The sequence below is a fragment of the Ceratotherium simum genome, chromosome 23 (genome assembly GCF_057802395.1).
Source record: "Ceratotherium simum simum isolate JZ-2026a chromosome 23, ASM5780239v1, whole genome shotgun sequence".
NCBI lineage: Eukaryota > Metazoa > Chordata > Mammalia > Perissodactyla > Rhinocerotidae > Ceratotherium > Ceratotherium simum.
The window spans coordinates 27,742,488-27,762,572 of record NC_141922.1 but is presented as its reverse complement, the minus strand read 5'-3'; the positions used below and the strand labels follow the sequence as shown (position 1 = coordinate 27,762,572).

The 20,085-nt window shown below is 32.6% G+C and overlaps 1 protein-coding gene across 4 annotated transcripts in view; it reads right to left on the bottom strand.

Annotated features, from left to right (window-relative positions):
* Nucleotides 1-20,085, bottom strand: part of CSMD3 (CUB and Sushi multiple domains 3) — a 1,195,693-nt gene that overhangs the window by 295,330 nt on the left and 880,278 nt on the right. For all 4 annotated transcript variants that reach the window (XM_004431279.3, XM_087447535.1, XM_004431280.3 and 1 more), the window contains one exon: nucleotides 19,241-19,443. In XM_004431279.3, the coding sequence (XP_004431336.2) occupies nucleotides 19,241-19,443 (203 nt within the window). The remainder of the gene's footprint in view (nucleotides 1-19,240; nucleotides 19,444-20,085) is intronic.

Below are 20,085 nucleotides of genomic sequence, written 5' to 3'. Positions count from 1 at the left end.
GTAGTTCATCTCTCTAATACACAGACACAACAAAGAAACCAGAAAATCTTTACACAGTATTGTAATGCTCTGACTCTCAAAGTTGTACGGGAATCAAGAGGATCATATCAATTAAAAAAACTGAAAAAAAAATTGGATATTGGTGAGATGCTGGGCCTGACACTGCATAAAAGCAGCAACAACAACAACAAAAGTGATCATATATATATATACACACACACATATGTACATATACATATATCATTTTTTTCTTTATTTTTTTGAAAGGGTAAAAAAAGGTTATTTTTTAAGGGGTAATTTTTAAAGGCTTACTTTTTTAAAAGGGTTGCAAAATGTAGACTACAAATGTCATTTTACTAATCACTTAAATGAAACAAAATCTATGGATCATTTTATATATATATATAATCAGAAGTCTTGTAGTTTTGCTTCATTTTCCTGATAAACTAGTGTTTCTGAGCAATGTCCAGGGATAGGGACTTTACATGTATAATTCCTTTAATTTTCCTAACAACCCTATGAGTCAAGTGTGATTATTAGCCTTACTTTAGAGATGAGAAAACTAAAGTTTAGGGAGATTAAGTAATCTGTCCTAAATGACAAAAACTAAAGTGTGCAGAACCAAGATTTGTCCACAGAACCACTACTCTGTCCAATTTCAGAACCCAAACCCTTAAATGTTACACTAGACTGTCCTCTTCTATCTGTAACTGTCCCAGAGATATAATTTCTCTCCTTCTCAGTTAAATAAAATAAAATAATAAACCCCATTAAGAAATTATGAAAAAGATAGAGACTATATCCATAAATAGAAAAGCTACAGCTGGTATAAATCTGAATCTACCTTAAAAAATATTCAATCTACCTTCATATGAGTTATTTTTAATAGAATTGTTTTTAGTTGTTAATAGAATAACAATTGAACTCTTATTGGAGAATATCAGCAAAAGAGGAATAAGGACTTGGTTCCGATTTCCAAGTGAGTTTGTCTTGTAATACCCATCAGTGTTCCTTAGCAGAATATCCATCATGCATCAGAGGGTCTGGCAATTATCATCTTCCCATATTGATAGAGATTTTTTGTAAAACATTTTTGTGATAAACTTAGTCATTAAATTTTTCTTGAATTGCTCTGGGATGGCCTCCACCAAAACTAAACTTATCTATGGATTGGCTGTGTATATATAGTGGAGAGTATATAGGATCTCTATTATTTCAATATGTAAGTGGAGAGTGATGTTCTACATACAAGATTTACATTTAGAATGTTTTTGTTGGAAAGAAGCAACAAAAAGGTAAAATGTGTTATAACTTTCAAACTGAAAAATAAGAATGACATAAAAGATTATGAGAACATTTCTTTTGTTTTTTGAGGCTTCCCAGGTGCTGGACTTTGTCTGCAAGAAGCTTGAAGCTTAAGATGAACATTCTCAAAAATAAAAATGCATCTATAACAATGTTACAAAAACATGTTGAAATGAAAACAGTCAATATAGATGTGTCTTAGCTGAGTTGGAGGGAAAAAAGATGTTTTGCTCTATTGTCAGATTTACTGTGCCTAAAGATTTAAAGTGGAACCAAGTAGCTAAAATAAGAAGGCTTCGATATGACAGCTAATATATAACACGTATGTGAAAATATGCATTTGCCTTTGGGTCTGGTTGACTTTTAGAAAGAGCGGTGGTAAACCCCTACTGTTCCTTTTTCTCTCAATTAATTCACAAATTAGGAGTAAGATTTTAAAGCACAATAGAGAATGATGGGGTTTAATGAAAGACCAAAGAAATTTTTTCCTCTTGGAATTACTCGAATTCTAAAAGCAATTAGTTGAATAGACACAGGAACAATTACTTGGTGTGAATGCTATTGTCTTATTTTCTTTACTTATTCAAAGTTTGATCTCCATACTAGTTATACTCTGTGTTTATGGGTAGACAAAATTATAATAATTTTAGCATCAATCATTCTTGTTTTCTCTATTAAATAGAAACTATAGCCATTAAAGAAAGTAAATAACCATTTAAAGAGCCATGCTATATCTCCTTGGGAATTAGGAGCGAAATAATCTCACATAATTAGTATGATTAAAAAAGCAATTATATAATGTTCGAACTTAATAAAGTCTTAATCACTTATGTAAAATAGATTAATAATTTTTATTTGATACTTATTTTCACTTTTGTGGAACACACAATTCTCAAAATATATCATTCTTTTTTTTTTTTTTAAAGATTTGTTTTTTTATTTTTTTCCCCAAAGCCCCAGTAGATAGTTGTATGTCATAGTTGCACATCCTTCTAGTTGCTGTATGTGGGACTCGGCCTCAGCACGGCCGGAGAAGCGGCATGTCGGTGCGCGCCCGGGATCCGAACCTGGGCCGCCAGTAGTGGAGCGCGCGCACTTAACCGCTAAGCCACGGGACCGGCCCTAAAATATATCATTCTTATTTGCATTTTCTTTTTGTTATTATATAAATTTTTAAGTAGATCTTTGATCCTCTCTCTCTATTCTCTCCTATTCTGGAATAATATATAGTGTGTTTCTATAGAAAGAAGACTTATTTTTGCAATTAAGTATTTTAATTTATCGACAATTTTAAACATATAAAAAATTTTAAAAAGTACATGTCAAAACATAATATACTTACCACCGATGTATTAACATGAGTAATTTCTATTTCTTTTCTTAACTTATTTAATTCAAAGTGTTTCAAATTTAATTGACAGAATGAATATTTATATTTGTTCTATTAGGTTTAAGTCTGCCATTCATTCTAGATTTTTCCTAATATAACTATGCAAAGTAAGCAGAAATTCCAACAAAGATAAAGGGTATTAACAACTTTGTTGTCTCATCTGTAATGATATCATGAAAAGAACATTCTGGAAAGTGTATACAATAGGCTTATATACTATAACATCCAAATATACCTTAGATTTAACTTTCACAACCTTATGAAATTGACAACAAAAGATGATCTCCCTTCCTTGTTTCCTTCCCCTCAAAAGGACTGGCGATTACATTTTGGTTAGTCTAGAATAGGAAATATCAATTGGCTAGTCTGTTACTTAGCTGTAGATTGTGCTCTTTACACCGGCTGATTATTCAGTAGAAATGATAGAAGTCACAGGGAAAAAGGTATTATATAAATAGAAGAGTATGCAAATAGTTAATATGGTTAATATGTAGCATTTGTTGAGCACTTACTATCTTTCAAACACTGTGCCATGAGTTGTATCTCATTTGATTCACAAGAAGTCTGGGTACTGTTATTACCCATATTTTTCCAATGAGAAAATTGAGGCTTAAAATGAAAAAGAAACTTGCCCAACAGGACACAGTCACTTAGGACAGTTAAAGTGGGAATGCAGACATGAGACCATATCCAAAGGACATTTCTTAAGTAAAAGTGATAGAGCCTTTGTAATAGAAAGTGCCTAAAGTGTGGACTATAGTATAAAACTCAAATGAGGGGCCGGCCCGGTGGTGCAAGCGGTTAAGTGCGCGCACTCTGCTGCGGTGGCCCGGGTTCGCCGGTTCGGATCCCGGGTGTGCACTGACACACTGCTTGGCAAGCCATGCTGTGGCGGCGTCCCATATAAAGTGGAGGAAGACGGGCACGGATGTTAGCCCAGGGCCAGTCTTCCTCAGCAAAAAAAGAGGAGGATTGGCAGATGTTAGCACAGGGCTGATCTCCTCACAAAAAAATAAAAAATAAAAAAACAATAATAATAAAACTCAAATGACATGATTAATTAAATTGAAATTTCTAAAATATGTTATTGATCTTTAAATGTCATTTTAAAATCAGAAGAGCAACTATCTACCTGCGTATCATTCTGGCTGGAGTAGTGCAAAAACCTACAAATTTACAACACTTGGCTTTAAATATATTTTTTTCTTACTAAAAACAAAAATTACACAGATATCAACATTACAGTCTTATTCACAAGATTCCATTGGTATATATTGTGTCAAACTGAATAAAGTCTGTTTCTAAGAAAGAAATATAGTTATTCAACATGAAGGGCAATTAATTTATAATAGATACTAATAAAATAATGATAATTATAATGATTACTATCTCTATTGAGAGCATATAGTTTGCAAAACACTTAGCTAGAGGCTGAGTTTATACTCTTAAGCTAAAACACAAATTCCTATGAAGTATTATTATCATCCTCATTTTTAAATGGGTAAAATGAGCCTCAGTGATGTCAAGTGCTTTCTCTTAGAGCAGGAATTTGAACTCAATAAACAGCAGGGCTCTTAACTCCTATGGTATATTGTCTCAGCACAAACCTATCCCATTACCAGATAAAACAATACAAAGTCATATCCTACTAACGGAACTTTGACAGTTGTTTATTAACGAAAGGATTAGCCAAAAACGTTAGATCTGGTTTCAAATGGAAAGGCAAGAAATACTGAGCAGTTTATAAGCCTTCACTACACAAAAACATTTCTTGCTGCTGATATTTCAACACAAAGGGAAGCAAAAAAGACTCAAGGTTATTTTTGGAGGTATTATTAGAAATAATAAAAACAAAATTTAGCCTTATATATGCCAAATTTAGCCATATATGTGCCAAATGATATTTTTTAAGTAATAAAAATACTAAGGACATTTCCACTCCAACTGTTTTTTCATTCTCTCTCCTTCCTGTCCTCTCTTTTGTCTGATTTCTTTCCTTATAGTTCATTGAGAGAGTTGAAGCAGTAAGACTGCCCTTATTTTACCAAATCTATCAGCTAGCTGGCATCTGCATCCATATTCTCTGCTTCCTCTTCTGTTGCAATGGAGAAGTTGCCCTCGCTCTATGTAAGCCTAATTCTAGCTCTTGTGCTGCTGGTCTTAAACCCTCTCTACTTCTCAAGGACTTCATTCCTAAACATTTATCATCTCTTCTGAATCACTAGTTCCTCCTTCTGTACTGCGTCATGCCCAAGAGCGTACAAACATGGCTTCTATTTCCATCTTAAATAAACAAACAAAACCCTCATTACATCTCCATCCTCTTCCAACTATTTTTCTCATTTCCCTCCTTTCTTTAACAGGAATCCTATTAAACACTTCTCCTGAGGGAGATAATCTGTACAACTGTCTCCAATTTCATCATCAGCCTTTCATCTAATATAATCACTAAGATGCTCTTGTTAAATCTAGGCTGCCAAATCCAGTGGTAACTTTTGTGCCTTCTTTTCTCAGAAACCTCTCACTAATGTTTGTCACAGCACTTTTTTTCTTGGCCCCTCAGTCATCAGATTCTGCAGGTTTTCTTTCTGGCTTATTTGCCATTCCTGTTCGGTATCTTTGCTGTCTCTCAACATTTTTAACCCAATGATTGAGGGCTGGAGTACCTCAGGGATTAGTCCTTAATGTTCTGCTCCCTTCTTTCTGCAGTTTCTCACTGGATAATGTCATCTGATCCCGGGGTTTTAAATACTCTTTTTAGCTTAATGCCTCCTAAATTTATATATTCAGCCTTAAAGTCTCTCCTGAGCTCCAGACCATTCTATTCAACTGCCTATTTAACTTTTTTACTTGGATACCTAATAGGCCCCTCAATTTACCATGTCCAAAATGTGAAATTATAAAATCTTTTAATTTTCAGATTTTTGGAAAGAAAAATATTTAAAAAATTAAAATTTCACCTGTGTATACAAATTTTTCCTAAGCCATTGATGTCAGTAAAAGCAAATAAATGTAATACAGTTCCAATTTTAAAGTAAAAGTCTCTCATTGCAAATTTACTTCTAATTTATAATACCCAGATACAAATACTTTTGTTAGAAATAAATTCAGCATAGAAGGTGAAATTATTGACATAAGAAATAAACTGAACATTAGCAAATATATAAAATCTTATTTTTCCTTATTTTTTTATGCTAGCGATGTTACCTTGTATGGTAGCAGTGGTTTCTAACAAAATGGGTCTGTAACTGGTTAATATAATAAGTTAGAGGTAAATGTAATGACAAATTTTTGCTTTCAAAATGGAACTGTTTTTATTCCACCAAAAACAACTTGTATCCACACTAGTTTTCTCTTAATAATTCTCATGAACTAGAATGTTAAAAAAAGACATATAAAAATATGATTTCATGACTACTTATCATATAAGAAGAAATAATTTTTCAAAATATATTATTCTTATGCTAATTATATATAAGTTCGTCTCTTCGCATACAATAAAAAAAGAATTTATGCTTTAGTTGAGAAAACTTACGTTAATGTTACTAAGAAATTGTTTTCACAGTGCCCTCAATCTTTACCAATGATCTAAATCCATTGAAAGAGTTAACTGCATTTATTGCTAAGTAACATGTGACCTTATCAAATCAAGCTTTGCTATACTCTAGGAATAAATTGACCTTATATATAAAAAATTAAAGAGAAGCTTCCACAATAGTTAAAAATAACTCATCAAACAAATATATGTGAAATGAATGAACAAAACTACAATTAGTCATTTTAGTGTATACTGAAGGTTTATTTGTAATTCAGTATTTTTTGGACACCGGGAAGCATTTATTCCAAGTATGCAGTAATGCAACATTTACAATTACATTTTAATTTGCTTCAACCTATCTGGATAACCTAAGGGTATTTTCAGAACAAAGCAGATCGCACTAAGTAGCACAGAATACGACTGAGTTCTCACCATTATTACAACTCATCAGTACTGTAAATATACTTCTGACTCCTCATGTTATATTTGTTTTCATCTAATTGAAAGCGTAATTTAATCAGAAATATGCACCTCACCTAATACAGATTTCACAATCCGAACTAGTGTGTGTATAGGTTTCAACTACAATGTGGGTGATAACTTGAATTATCACTCAGAGGTAATGTCTAAATTACCATCTTGGTAACCTTTGGCAAATTAACATTCCAGTTTTCTTAAGGCATTGCTTTATATAACAAAGAATACATACACTAAAATCAGTCATATATTCTTGTGTGTCCTTTCTGTTGAGAAAGTTGACTTTTTGGTATAAACTGGTTTATCTCAAGACCTTTCAAAAAAGAAAAACCTTGGATTTCATGCAGTTGAATAAGTAATGCTATCTAAAGCAGGAGACTTAGATTTTAGTCTTTATTATAGTAAAAAAGGGACACTGATCAGGTTGTATTAGTTCCCTGAATTTTAGCTCCCTCAACTGTAAAACTTGCATAGTAATATTTTACCTGCCTGGTTTAGTATCGGATAAAATCTTAAAGTTCTCTTCCAAAAATTATATAATTCTATGAAAATATCAATTCTGAAATAAATCTTTAAAGACCAGTAGATATTACTATTCACTGTGTAGTTTGTCTAAGAGGTAGTTTTATATTTTTTTTGCAACATGTCAGGAGACTCCAGCAAGGTCATAGTCCAAATTTGGTATTCACAAGGCTTTACATTTTTCTCTTCCAGTTTTATTGCCTTACATTTTGTATAGGCTAAGAAGTGACACTATATTCTCCACTTCAGTATCTATGTAAGGAAATCAAGTTGGGTAATGGGAATATTTAACCTGGAAGGAAATCCCATCCAGAGTCAAATCAATCAGAAAATATTTGAAATGCAGATGGGAACCTAGAGGTGGATTTCACCCTGGAGAGTTTTGCCCTTGATTGAGCCCTTGCTTTGTAGAAGATCCATCAACTTTATAAAGAACGTTCATCACCGCTATTAGGCCTACACTCTGCCAGCCATTCAGTAATGTGACTATCTTTAGAATTTCATTATGTTTCTAAGCATATACCTAACGATATGGCAAGTCAGGTTAAAGTAGACAGCAGTATGACAGACATTCCCATCAATTCAGGAGGGAAACAAAGTTGCTCCAAGCATGAGATGCAAAAGAAACCTCAAAGCCAGTGTATAATACTTCCAAGTATACAAAAATCTCTTTTAAAAAATACATATTCATTTTTTTCACCAGATAATTGTTGTGCACCCACTATGAGCCAGGTATTATGCTTGATGTTGGAGATATATTTTAACAAGAGACAACACTTTCCTACTTGAATTGATTCTGTGCTCCAGTATGTGGACAAAAGTGGGGCAAAAATCACTGATCAAATTTTTGTGAAATCAAAAGACATGTTAAGTTGAAGACTGTCAAAGTTACCTATACAGAAAACTGATTTTATATCCAAAGATTATAAAAGATTATATAAAAGTCTAATTTGAAATAGAAATCTAATATTTGGGGATCACCAGAATTAATTTAAAAAAAAGAAAAATCACATAAAAATGGTTTTACATTATTTCCAACTGACAGTATATACTATCAGTGTGCTTTTAATTTTGCATTATTAAAAGATTTCCTATTCAATCAGATTTATTTAACATTTACTAAGTATCAGGTGCAGTGTCAAGTTCTGGGGATACAAATATCAATAGGACAACACCCTCGCCCTTCAAAGGAATATAATCTAAGAGGGACAGCAGATGTGTACATAGCTTTGTATAACAAAATGGGTATTAAAATCAGGTGACTTTTTGTCATTCAAACTGAAAAATTCTGGGCATGAAACAAGAAGCTAAAAGTAATTTAAATTATGTAATTAAAATATGTATTTACTAACAAAATTGATATTATATTGATAAACTTTTCAAAATAGATATTTATACGAAAACTAACTAAAATAATTTCTAAAAAATTAAAATGTCATATATCTGTGCACAAAGAAACATCTTTACATGGATTATCTAAACGTTAAAAATATGATAAACAAACTAATTATTTGTGCCATAAATGCACATTCTTTAATTGGTTTCTTAGCCATATTTAATGGTTTTTTACTATTTTTTTCTAGAGTATGTGGTTCTCAATGTATTCTTATTTTTATTAGTATTGCTAAAGGTGTTTTCAATAATTTTAAGTAGTTGGCATGTTCAACTACTGTCTCCACAGGCCATACTATTTTTAATTCAGAAAGGTTTCTCTTTATAGGTGTTGAGGTATCTGGTAAGCTTAGAGTTTATTTTTTAAAATGGAGGAAAGTTTCAATTTGATTTTTTTTCATACAACAATGTGTAAACATTTCAGCTCAAACATTTTCATAGATACTAAATTTTTACTTCTTTTCAGAATATCTTTCTTTGACAAAGATTTTTACAATATAAGTTATCAAGCAAGTTGTCTTAAATTAGGATTTTTTGGAATATTTCACTTATAAGCTGTATAATTTCATGTATTCTCAATTTTATTCCATTCTAATATAAAATATAAATTTAATACTATTGAAAATAAGAATTTCATCAAAAGATCTTTTCTTTTCACAAGTCAAGTCATACTAAAGCACAACAGTTTCAAAGTTTAATTTTGTACAGTGTTTGAACTTTCATACTTTTATGGAGATAACATTTAAATATCTTCCTATTTCTAAACTTTGTTTTCAATAACTGCAAGTCACCAAAAATTTCAAAAGCTGAGGATCTTTAGCACTCCAATAACTGAATATCTTGATTCAAGGTTGTCAACTGATTCTAATGTACAGCAACCAAATTTAAAGGTTTGTTTTCAAAAAAATTCAACAACAAACTAGGGAATTTTGGTTGATTTTTCAAAAGAGTACCTCAGAGATGCAAATCTCTCTAGGTCTAAATGACAATAAGCAGCAAAAAGAGAGAGTGGTACTGACATACTAACGTTTACTTATTTAGTTTTTGAATCAGCATTACTCTGTCATACACATAAAAAAATGTAATTCACTTATTTCATTGTCTGAAAATATTTGTAAATTTTAATAACATTTTTATTGTGATCAGTAGAATTTGCTTGGTTGCAGTTATGAATTATATGTATACCACAGTCAATTCTAAGTGCATTTCTGTTTCTTAAGTTTATAAGAGCTTTATTTTTATCATGAGGTTGTGTTAAACCAAAATTTATATTTGTACTGTTTCACAAAACAAATAACTTTACCTTTAATATTAAAATTTTAATTTTTTTTAAAATGACTCCTCAGGCGAGGGCAACAAAACCAAAAATAAACAGAAGAGATTACATCAAATTAAAAAGCTTTTGTATAGTGAAAGAAATCATCAACAAAACAAAAAGACAACCTACTGGATGGGAGACTATGTTTGCAAACAATATATCTGGTAATAGGTTAATATTGAAAATATATAAAGAACGCATACAATTCATCATCAAAAACCAAATAATCTGATTAAAAAATGGGCAGAAGACCTGAACAGACATTTTTCCAAACAAGACATACAGATGGCCAAGAGGTACAGCAAAAGGTACTTAGCATCACTAATTTATGCAAATCAAAACCACAATGAAATATCACCTCACACCTGTCAGAATGGCTATTATAAATAAGAACAACAAATAGTAAGTGTTGGTGAGGATGTGGAGAAAAAGGAATCTCATGCACTGTGGGTAGGAATGTAAATTGATATAACCACTATGGAAAACAGTATGCAGGTTCCTCAAAAAATTAAAAATAGAACTACCATACGATCCAGCATTTTTGGGTTTCTATCTGAAGAAAATGAAAACACTAATTAAAAAAGATATATGCACCTCTATATTCATTGCAGCACTATTTTCAATAGCCAAGATATGATGCAACCTAAGTGTTCCTTGGTAGACGAATGGATAAAGAAGTGGTATATGTATATATACAACAGAATATTACTCAACCATAAAAAAGAATGAAATCTTCCCATTTGTGACAACATGGATGGAACTAGAGGGTATTATTGTAAGTGAAATAAGCCAGACAGAGAAAGAAGAATACTGTATGATTTCACTTATATGTGGAACCTAAAAAAAAAACAAAAACAATGAACAAACAAAACAAAACAGAAATAGACTCATAGATACAGAGAACAAATTGGTGGTTGCTAGAGGGGATGGGGGTGGGGGGAAGGACAAAATAGGTGAAGCGGGTAAGAGGTACAAACTTTCAGTCATAAAATAAATGTCATGGGGATGTAATGTATAGCATAGTGAATATAGTCAACAATATTGTAATAACTTTGTATGATAACAGATGGTAACTAGTCTTATCAGGGGATCATTTTGTAATGCAAATAAATGTTGAATCACTATATTACACACATGAAACTAATATAATATTGTATGCCAACTGTAATTCAATAAAAAATTTTCTAAAAATTTTATGTGACCTTTGTTTCATTAAAAGAAGACTAAAAAAACAATTGTCTGCTTAAAGTTTAAAAAATGTATTATGGTATTAACACATATAGAAGTGAGATAAATGAAAACAACAGCCTGAAGGAAAGAAGGGGGTAATGGAAATACACTACTGTAAGGTTCTTACATTATATGTAAGGTGGTGTAATATAATTTGATGGTAATTTTTGATAAGTTAAAGATGTATTCTATAAATATTAGAGTAAGTGCTCCCTCAAAAAATGTTTAGGTAAGCAGTTAATGGAGGAAGAAAAAAAAAATGATGGAAAAAAAGGAACAATGCATAGATGGGTCCAATAAAAAATAAATAGCAATATGATAAACAAACTCAACCATATGAATAATTACATTAAACATAAGTAATCTAATGGTTTAAAAGACTACATTTAAAAGACAGAGATTTTTCAGACTATATAAAAAAATCAAGATTCAACCATGTGCTATCCCAACCATGTGCTATTTAGAGTAGAAACTTACTTTAAATATAAAGACACTAATAAGTTAACAGGTATACCATAGTATAAATGGTATACCATGCAAATACTAATTATAAGATATTCATATCAGACAACGTAAACTTCAAGACAAGGAAAATTACCAGAGAAAAAGAGAGCTATTTCATATTAACGAAAGAGTCAACTTATTAAGAAGACAGAGCATCTTAAATGTATGCACCTAATAACAGAACTTCATAATACATCAAGCAAAAACATGACAGGACAGAAAGAATATATAGACATCCACAACTTCAGTTGGGCATTTCAACACTTCTCTTCTACTAGTTGAAAAAAAAAACTAGACAAAAACCCAGTAATGTCTTAGAACACTTCAAACACAACACTATCAATCAACTGTAGCTAATGGTATTTATATAATCCAATAATGGCAAATGCACATTCTTTCCAAATGCATGTAGTACTTTTAGAAAACCATATGCTGGACTATAAAACAAGTCTGAGTAAATTTAAAATTATTGAAATGTTAAAATTTTAATGAGTTTATAGTATCAGATGTTTCATCTTTGATAAAATGAATTTCCAAAGATTATCCTTCATTTCATGAAATGGATGTAATAAATAAAACTTGTTGGAATTAAAATATTTTAGGCATGTGATATTATTGATTCTCTATTTGAGACAACTGATATGACTGAAATAAAATTGGATTCATTTAACTATTTGTGAGGTTTTGCTAAGGAAGCTGACATATTAACACTTTTCATACATGTAGAAAAGAATTTAGAATATAAAGTGATGTAATTAGTGTAGCAGAGTTTTCATTTGCTCTAAACGAAGTCACACTTTTTTAACAGATTTATGTCTTCTGGTTTTTACACAGTCAGTCACACCACTATGATCCTCGAGTGTGTTAACATACATTGTGTGCAAGGTGCATTATCATCATCACTTTTGTTTATTTTTAATTGAGATGTTATTGAGCTTTTTGATGATTAGCATGTCAAAAAATTGTGGGTTTTTTGATGATTAGCAGACATTATGAGCAATTTGTACATACTCCTTAATATGTAAATACTAAACATCTAAAAACCATGTAGTTAATCCCAACAGCCACTCCAATGATTTATCAGCTTAAAATTTGTAGACAATTTGTTCATAAAACAAGAATACCAAGTATCAATATCTTAAAATATTAATACACTGTCAGGTCTAAAGTCTCATCAACATCTCGTGTTTTAATATCATACACTCTACATTCTCAATCAAAATAGCCCATCTTTCACATTAGGTTAATAATTTCTTAAGAAAAATTAGCCTATTACTACCAATGATGCAGGGTGCCAGGGAATATTCCAATACCAGGGAGCACTTTTATTTAGGAAATAATTCCACTAAAAAGAACATGGCTATAGAAGATAGGTACTTTAAAATAATCAAGAAAATGAAGAAGATGGAGTTAATACATTATCATGTCTTCAAATCACCATTTAATTGTTTCATTTTTTAGAATATAAAATTTCCCCCTTCATAGCCTATAGAAGGTTAACATGATATACAAGGCAATAAAATCTCATTTAATTCAGTATTATACTAATTTTTAGGTTGTACAGAAAAATAACCAATCAGCACATGATTTTCCCTCTAAAAATTTTTTTTTCTTTAAAGATTTTATTTATTTATTCTTTTTCCCTCCAAAGCCCCAGTAGGTAGTTGCATGTCATAGCTGCACATCTTCTAGTTGCTGCACGTGGGACGCGGCCTCAGCATGGCGGGAGAAGTGGTGTGGAAGTGGTGTGTTGGTGCGCGCCCGGGATCCGAACACCGGGCCGCCAGCAGCAGAGCGCAAGCACTTAACCGCTAAGCCACTGGGCCAGCCCTCCCTCTAAAAATTTTTTTACCACTTATCTAAATATGTTTTATTGAAATGAGATCATGTGGGATTCCCTGCTTTTGTAAGCACGTGTTTCCGGATGTACTAAAATACCTGGATTTACAAATAGTGAGGAAACACCATTCTAGATTCTTTCCTGCTATCTTTTTGGGCTTAGTTTCTACTTTTGCAAGGATAAGTTTGTCTGACATCTTTGTTAATCTCTGCACGCGCTATTCATGACAGCCCCCATTGGCTGAACTGGCCTTCCTTTTGGACATCTTGGTGGAATCAGCTTTCTTAAGAAATGAATATCCAGTATGTACTTTTTAATTAAAAATGCAGTTTTTAAAATTCCACTGCTTCCATAAATGTCTACTGCAAAATAATTAAAAATTATTTCTATGATAAAATAAATAGTTATGAATTTACCTCATAAAATAAACAACGAATACACTCATGGCAAGATCATTCAGACTACATTCTGTAGCTCTACAGCACGTCTGCTGAGCCTCTATTTCTGTACATATTTCAAGAACACATATTTTTCCCTAATTCTGTCAATTCATGGCCTGACAGCTTTATGTATCTTTCAAACCACAGCACAGACTATGAAGTAACTTGCTGTAATACAAAATAGCTGACCGGGCAACAGTATCAAATTCTTCTTCCACTTACATCCAAGATCAGAATGGGTTAGGTGTTCACATCTGAGAATATTTCATCATATCTACAAGTGCCTTATATGCTGCTCTTGAAAAGGAAGTGTGAATTACCTGGCATTTAGAAAAGATTGGGAAATAGAGATGGGTTATCAGTATTTATCTTTCAAATTTAATCACGTATTATAATTACTCTGAGCACTGTGACCATATCTCACACACTACTAGACGAGATCAACTACAAAGTAGAGATCTAATAAATACGTCTTGGCTATTTTAACAGAAATATTAATTCCTGGTCCTTGGAAAATGACAAAGGATTTATAGATTTTGAATGTGGACATAAGTATTCCAGGAATATGGAAGAGAGTTCACAAAAGAAGCAGAAATGTTAAAGGACATTGTCCTTCAGGACAGTGAAGTTAGATGACTGGGTGTGCGTAAGTGAATACTGACGGATGAAGCTGGCAGGTAGTTTGGGTGCAAATTGTGGAGGCTTTAAATGTAATTCCAAAGTTTTGAACTTGTGACTGTGTGGCTGTTAAAGAATTTTAAACAGAGGAGTGATGTCTGATTTGTATTTTAAAAACATCAGTCAGGTGGAAATGTGAAGAAAAGTCTGGCTGGAGGGATAATGAAGCGAGTGGCTAGTCAACTGTTACAACAATGCGGGCAGTAATAATGAGAAGGGAACAAAGGCAGGGGCACCCTGCAGTCCTTTGAGGCTGGGAGACGCCAACCTCTCATGGCTAAGGGATCCATTTCCTTGAGAATTTTCAACAGTATAAACTATGGACTTTGGTATTTTGTATTACCCAGCAGGGGCAGATTCTTAACAGAGAGGTCAAAGAGTGAAGAGCACAGAAAACGCTCTGTCAAAAATCAACTATTCTATGGCAAATGACGGCACGATACCCAAAGACATCCTCCCCGTGGAACTAAAGTGGGACGAGACAGGCAGATTACAAATTTAAGCAGGGGATATAGAGGCTGACTGCTGAGAACCAAGGACAGCATATAGGACAGCATGAGGTAGCAATGTCAGACTTAAGCAGCTCTGATTAAGTCTATAACACCAAGAGGTGAAGCGCCAGACTCTACAAAGAATGAATAGACCATGAAATAGAAGGCATGAGGCTGCTGATATGGCTTGATGATTATGAAGTTGGTGTGTGACCTACATTTCAGTTAAATTTACTTTGCACCAAGTTCAGTGAAATACATTTCATGGGTTGCATTTCGTTGCTGAAGGTAGTTCTGCTACGATTGCCTGACTCATTCTTTTCTTTATCTACTATTTGACACTGAATAAACAACAGCTATTTGCTCAAAAGAGGAATGGGCATTGTAGTGGTAAGGGGAGTGCGGCTAGAATAAATGTCTTACTATTAAAATGATGATACATCCTGATTTGGCTACAACTGTCCTGGTTTATGCCTATTGTCTAGCTTAATTTTTAATAGTGCTCCTTTTGCTTTCAAAAATTACCTTAGATTTGAACAATAAATTATGTGATCATCCTAAACATCCTAAATGTCTCTTTATATACATTTAGGAAGACAAGGGTACTCACAATACATTTGGGGAGCAAAGATCACATCATTAAAACGTCTCCAGAACAATGAAAGATAAACCATTTATTTTCATCATTTTGTGGGAAAAAAAATACAGCTGGTGCCTGGAGCATGGGCTAGAATATGTTTTATAAAGAGAGATCAGAAATGTTTTATAAAGAAATGTTTTATAAACATTTAAAAGTGTTTTATACAGAAGTCAAAAATGTTTTATAAAAAGAGGTCTTGGTTCTGAGTCCCGAAGAATGAGCAAGACAAGCAAAAGGGAGCAGAAAAAGATTTAAGGTGAGAAAGAAGGTTTAGAGACAGAAGGCAGTAAGGGGGGTATATGTGTGTGTGTGTATTCATGAACCTAAGAAAATTTGCCTGAGTGAAAGGGCAAGTGCATTTGAGAAATAATTGGAGATAAATATGCTTAATATCTGGTCCTTCGTAGACTCTCCTAGAATGGACAAATGAACAAATGAATGAATGGGTAACTCAGATAGATTTATTAGGGAAGAGGAATTTAGGTAAGGCACTGAAATGCCAAATTCTGACCTGCAAGCCAAATATGACCTATATTAGTGGTTTATTGGCCTACAGTCTATTAACATTCTCTTTAAGATTTGAGTTTTCTTTGAAAATTAGATGACTTTACATAAAATCCTTATTTCAAGTTCCACTTTAAAATTAGCCTGTCTTCCTATAGGGCAAAATGACTAGGGCCAGAGGGAGGCAACTGACCCTTTTAAATGGGCATGCCTGCACTCCAGCTTTCCTTCATCCCTCTGCACTGCTGCACTTTTATAAATCACCTGCTTTTTGAAAATGTGACCTTCGATGTGGTCCTTGGGAGCATAATCAGGAAAAGAAGCTGATTAAATTGTAGAACTTCACTGTAACTGACAGCATATAACCGAAAGCTTTCTATTTCCTCTAGCATATTAATACTTGTGTCTAAATAATGATGCTAGCATAATAACAGTAACAAGGGCTAAGCATTTACTATGCACCAGGCACCCACTCGAAGCTCTTTTCAGACGCGTGCGGATTTGAGTCACAGCACTAGGGATCGGCTAGCAGTATGACCTTGAGCAAATTAACTCACTTTCTGAACCGCAGTGTATTTATTTGGGAAATGGGGATGATACAACATATATCACATGGCTTTTGTGAGGATTAAATGAGATCATGTGTATAAAGCACTTAACATGGTTCCTGGCACCAAGCAAGACATCACTCACAAAAAGAATATTTTTGCAATTGAAATCTGGACACTTGGAAACCTGTGTAAGCATAGACACAGATTTCCAACCAAGAGACTAATTTTCATTGACTGATGCTATTCACAATATATTAACCCTCAAAGTAATTTTATTTCAATGGGTAGATTTTTAGTCTCAGATCAGTAGTAAAAATTACTATGCACCTTAAAAGAATATTTTGAGGACAGATTTCCTAAAAATCTGGTATGACACATATTGCTTCTATAACTTTAACATGCCCTACAAATACAATAAATATAAAAATGCATTGCTAATTTCACAAATCTACATTAAAAATTCCCAGAAATGCATATAAAACAGCTTTTTTCTATTAAGCAGTTGCACTTTGCGTTCACAAACACTAGCTTGAAGCACCTTTTCTCATGATTGTATTGAGATATTTAATTACAATAACCATTTAAGTGTAAAACATTATGTATCGCTACTTTAAGGTAAAGGAAAGAACTATTAGCTGCCAAACTACCAGTAGAAAGAACTGAAATCAAAAAGCAGTCATGAGGAGTTCTCTGAAAAATTATTCCTAACTTCAAAAATAGAGAATTAAATAGTAGGAAATAGAAATAAATGTGAAGAATGTTTAATTGGTGTTTCAGAATTAGAAGCCATTATGTTCATGAATTACTTGATCATTTTCTTATTTTTCATTTTGTCAAAAGATATATTTAAAGTACAAATTTACAGATATTGACTCTTCTACACTGTCTTACACTTCTCTCTCTCATGAGCTTGGTTTATATAACACAAAACAATTCATTATGTTAGTCAATTATGTCAAGCAACTGTGTTCTATGAACAAAAGGACAAGTTAATTGTTTAATTGTATTGACCAGTTGTTTACCTAAAGAGATATATTTTGTTGACAGTCATTTCAAAAGTTCTTCATGTTTTGTCTGTTATTTTCAAAGGATTTCAATTTTACGTTTATTCATGTAATGATAATACTTCATTAGGACCCGCCATATATTCAATACCAAGTACTGTTCACACGTGATCATGTTACACCCTAATAACCTATTTTTCAGATAAGCATTATTATTCCTGTGTGAATTAGAAAACTCAGTCTCAGTGATGAGGTCAGGTGCCCAAAGTCAGCAGTCAGTAAGGAGTCAGGACTTGAATTCAGGCACAGTTAAAGAATAACGGTTTGCACTCTTTCCATAGATGATCTTGGAAATCTGAATAGGTTTCTGTTAATAGGATTTTTTCAAGACTATACAATTAGAAGATCAATTAGATAATCTTCTCAAAGAGATAATGTGTGTTTAATGTGTGTATTGATATTTCAATAAACATTAAAAGAAATAAAAGTAAAAATATAGAAATTAAAATTTTTGTTTTCATTCATTTTCTCCAGCCACTAAACTAAAATTCCTTTTACAGAACAACATATATTGGGCCAGTTAGCAGTGCCATAAAAGGAAAAAAAAGAAAACAAGCCTTGAACACTGGTAATTACTTACAATGAATGACATTATTGTTATAGGAAATCTTTAATTTAAAAGTAGATCTAAAATATTTGTCAAAGATATCTGTGAATATATAATTAAGATCTTTAACAGAAGAAAAATGAAATTAGTAAAAACATAGGGTTGCTTTTTTTGTAATGGCAAGTATTCATTTCTTCCTTATCTACAAAAATTTCACATTTTAAAACATACACTTTTTGGGGCCGGCCCAGTGGCGCAAGCGGTTAAGTGCGCGTGCTCTGCTGTGGCGGCCCGGGGTTCACTGGTTCAGATCCTGGGTGCACACCGAAGCTTGCTTGGCAAGCCATGCTGTGGCGGTGTCCCATATAAAAGTGGAGGAAGATGGGCACGGATGTTAGCCCAGGGCCAGTCTTCCTCAGCAAAAAAAGGGGAGGATTGGCAGATGTTAGCACAGGGCTGATCTCCTCACCAAAACAAAAATAAAATAAAACATACACTTTTATGGTAAATGTAGATTACAAGTTTTTGTAATGTAATTATTTCATTCACTCAATTATTTTAACACCACCTTTACTTTAAGAAAAATTGGTTTGACAATTGGAGAGAGAGTCTCAACAATTAATTAATGATTAACAAAGTGAACTATATTTTTTTCCAAGTATATTTTACCTTAACTGCTGATGAATAGGCAGACTAGAAATAAGAATAAGATCATTAAAATTTTAAAATTAAAATTTTGAGCAGTAAAGTTAACAGAACTAGTTAATAGCCTTCTTATTTTGCATCTAAGAAATAAAATATTAACTCACTTGAAAACTGAATTGCAAATCCAGATTTGCTGATATAAAAATCCGTGTCAAACTGAATGGTTACTATGTTGAGAGTGCTATGGATTCCTTCAGGAACAAGAGATCCACTAATTTCCTTCAAGAGCATCTCGTTTTCTGGTGGACCATCCCAAACTCGGAGTATATCATGCGATGCTTCCGTATCAAAAGCAAGAAACTGTAGGCTGTAGGAAAACCATATATTTCTGTTTGATTATTCTAACCACAGGTTTAGTTTCAAATAAAGAATATAACAAATATGCATCTTTGCCTTTGTTAGATATTCCTTTTATTTTATCAGATAAAAAATGAATTATGTAAACAGCATATATAACCTGAATGAATTTTTCTTGAGCAGTATAGCTTATTTCTTTAGAATATGATGAAATGTCCTATTATACCACCTTTGCAAATTACAGAAATTTCAGGTATATATATTCTTTTCAGTGTTCATGAATTTTAACTGTGGCAACAGCAGGTGAATCTTCTAGAGGATCTTGTACATGTCAGGCACTGTGCAAAATGCATTACAAATATTTTCTTTGTTTAATTGTTATAATGACCCAATGAAGCAGAAACAATTTTTATCTCAATTTTACAAATGTGGCAAATGGAGTTTAGATAGAGTAAATAAAATTGCCCAAAGGGTGGCAGAATAGTGGTCTGAACTTAAGTTATCTGACTCCATAGTATACATATTTGTCACTGTTTCAAGTTTTGTTTCTTTGTTTTATCAGAATCAAATGAGGTTTATTCCAGGAATGCAAGAATAGTTCACATTCAAAAACCAATCAATATATTTTATCACAATGACAAATATAAGAAAA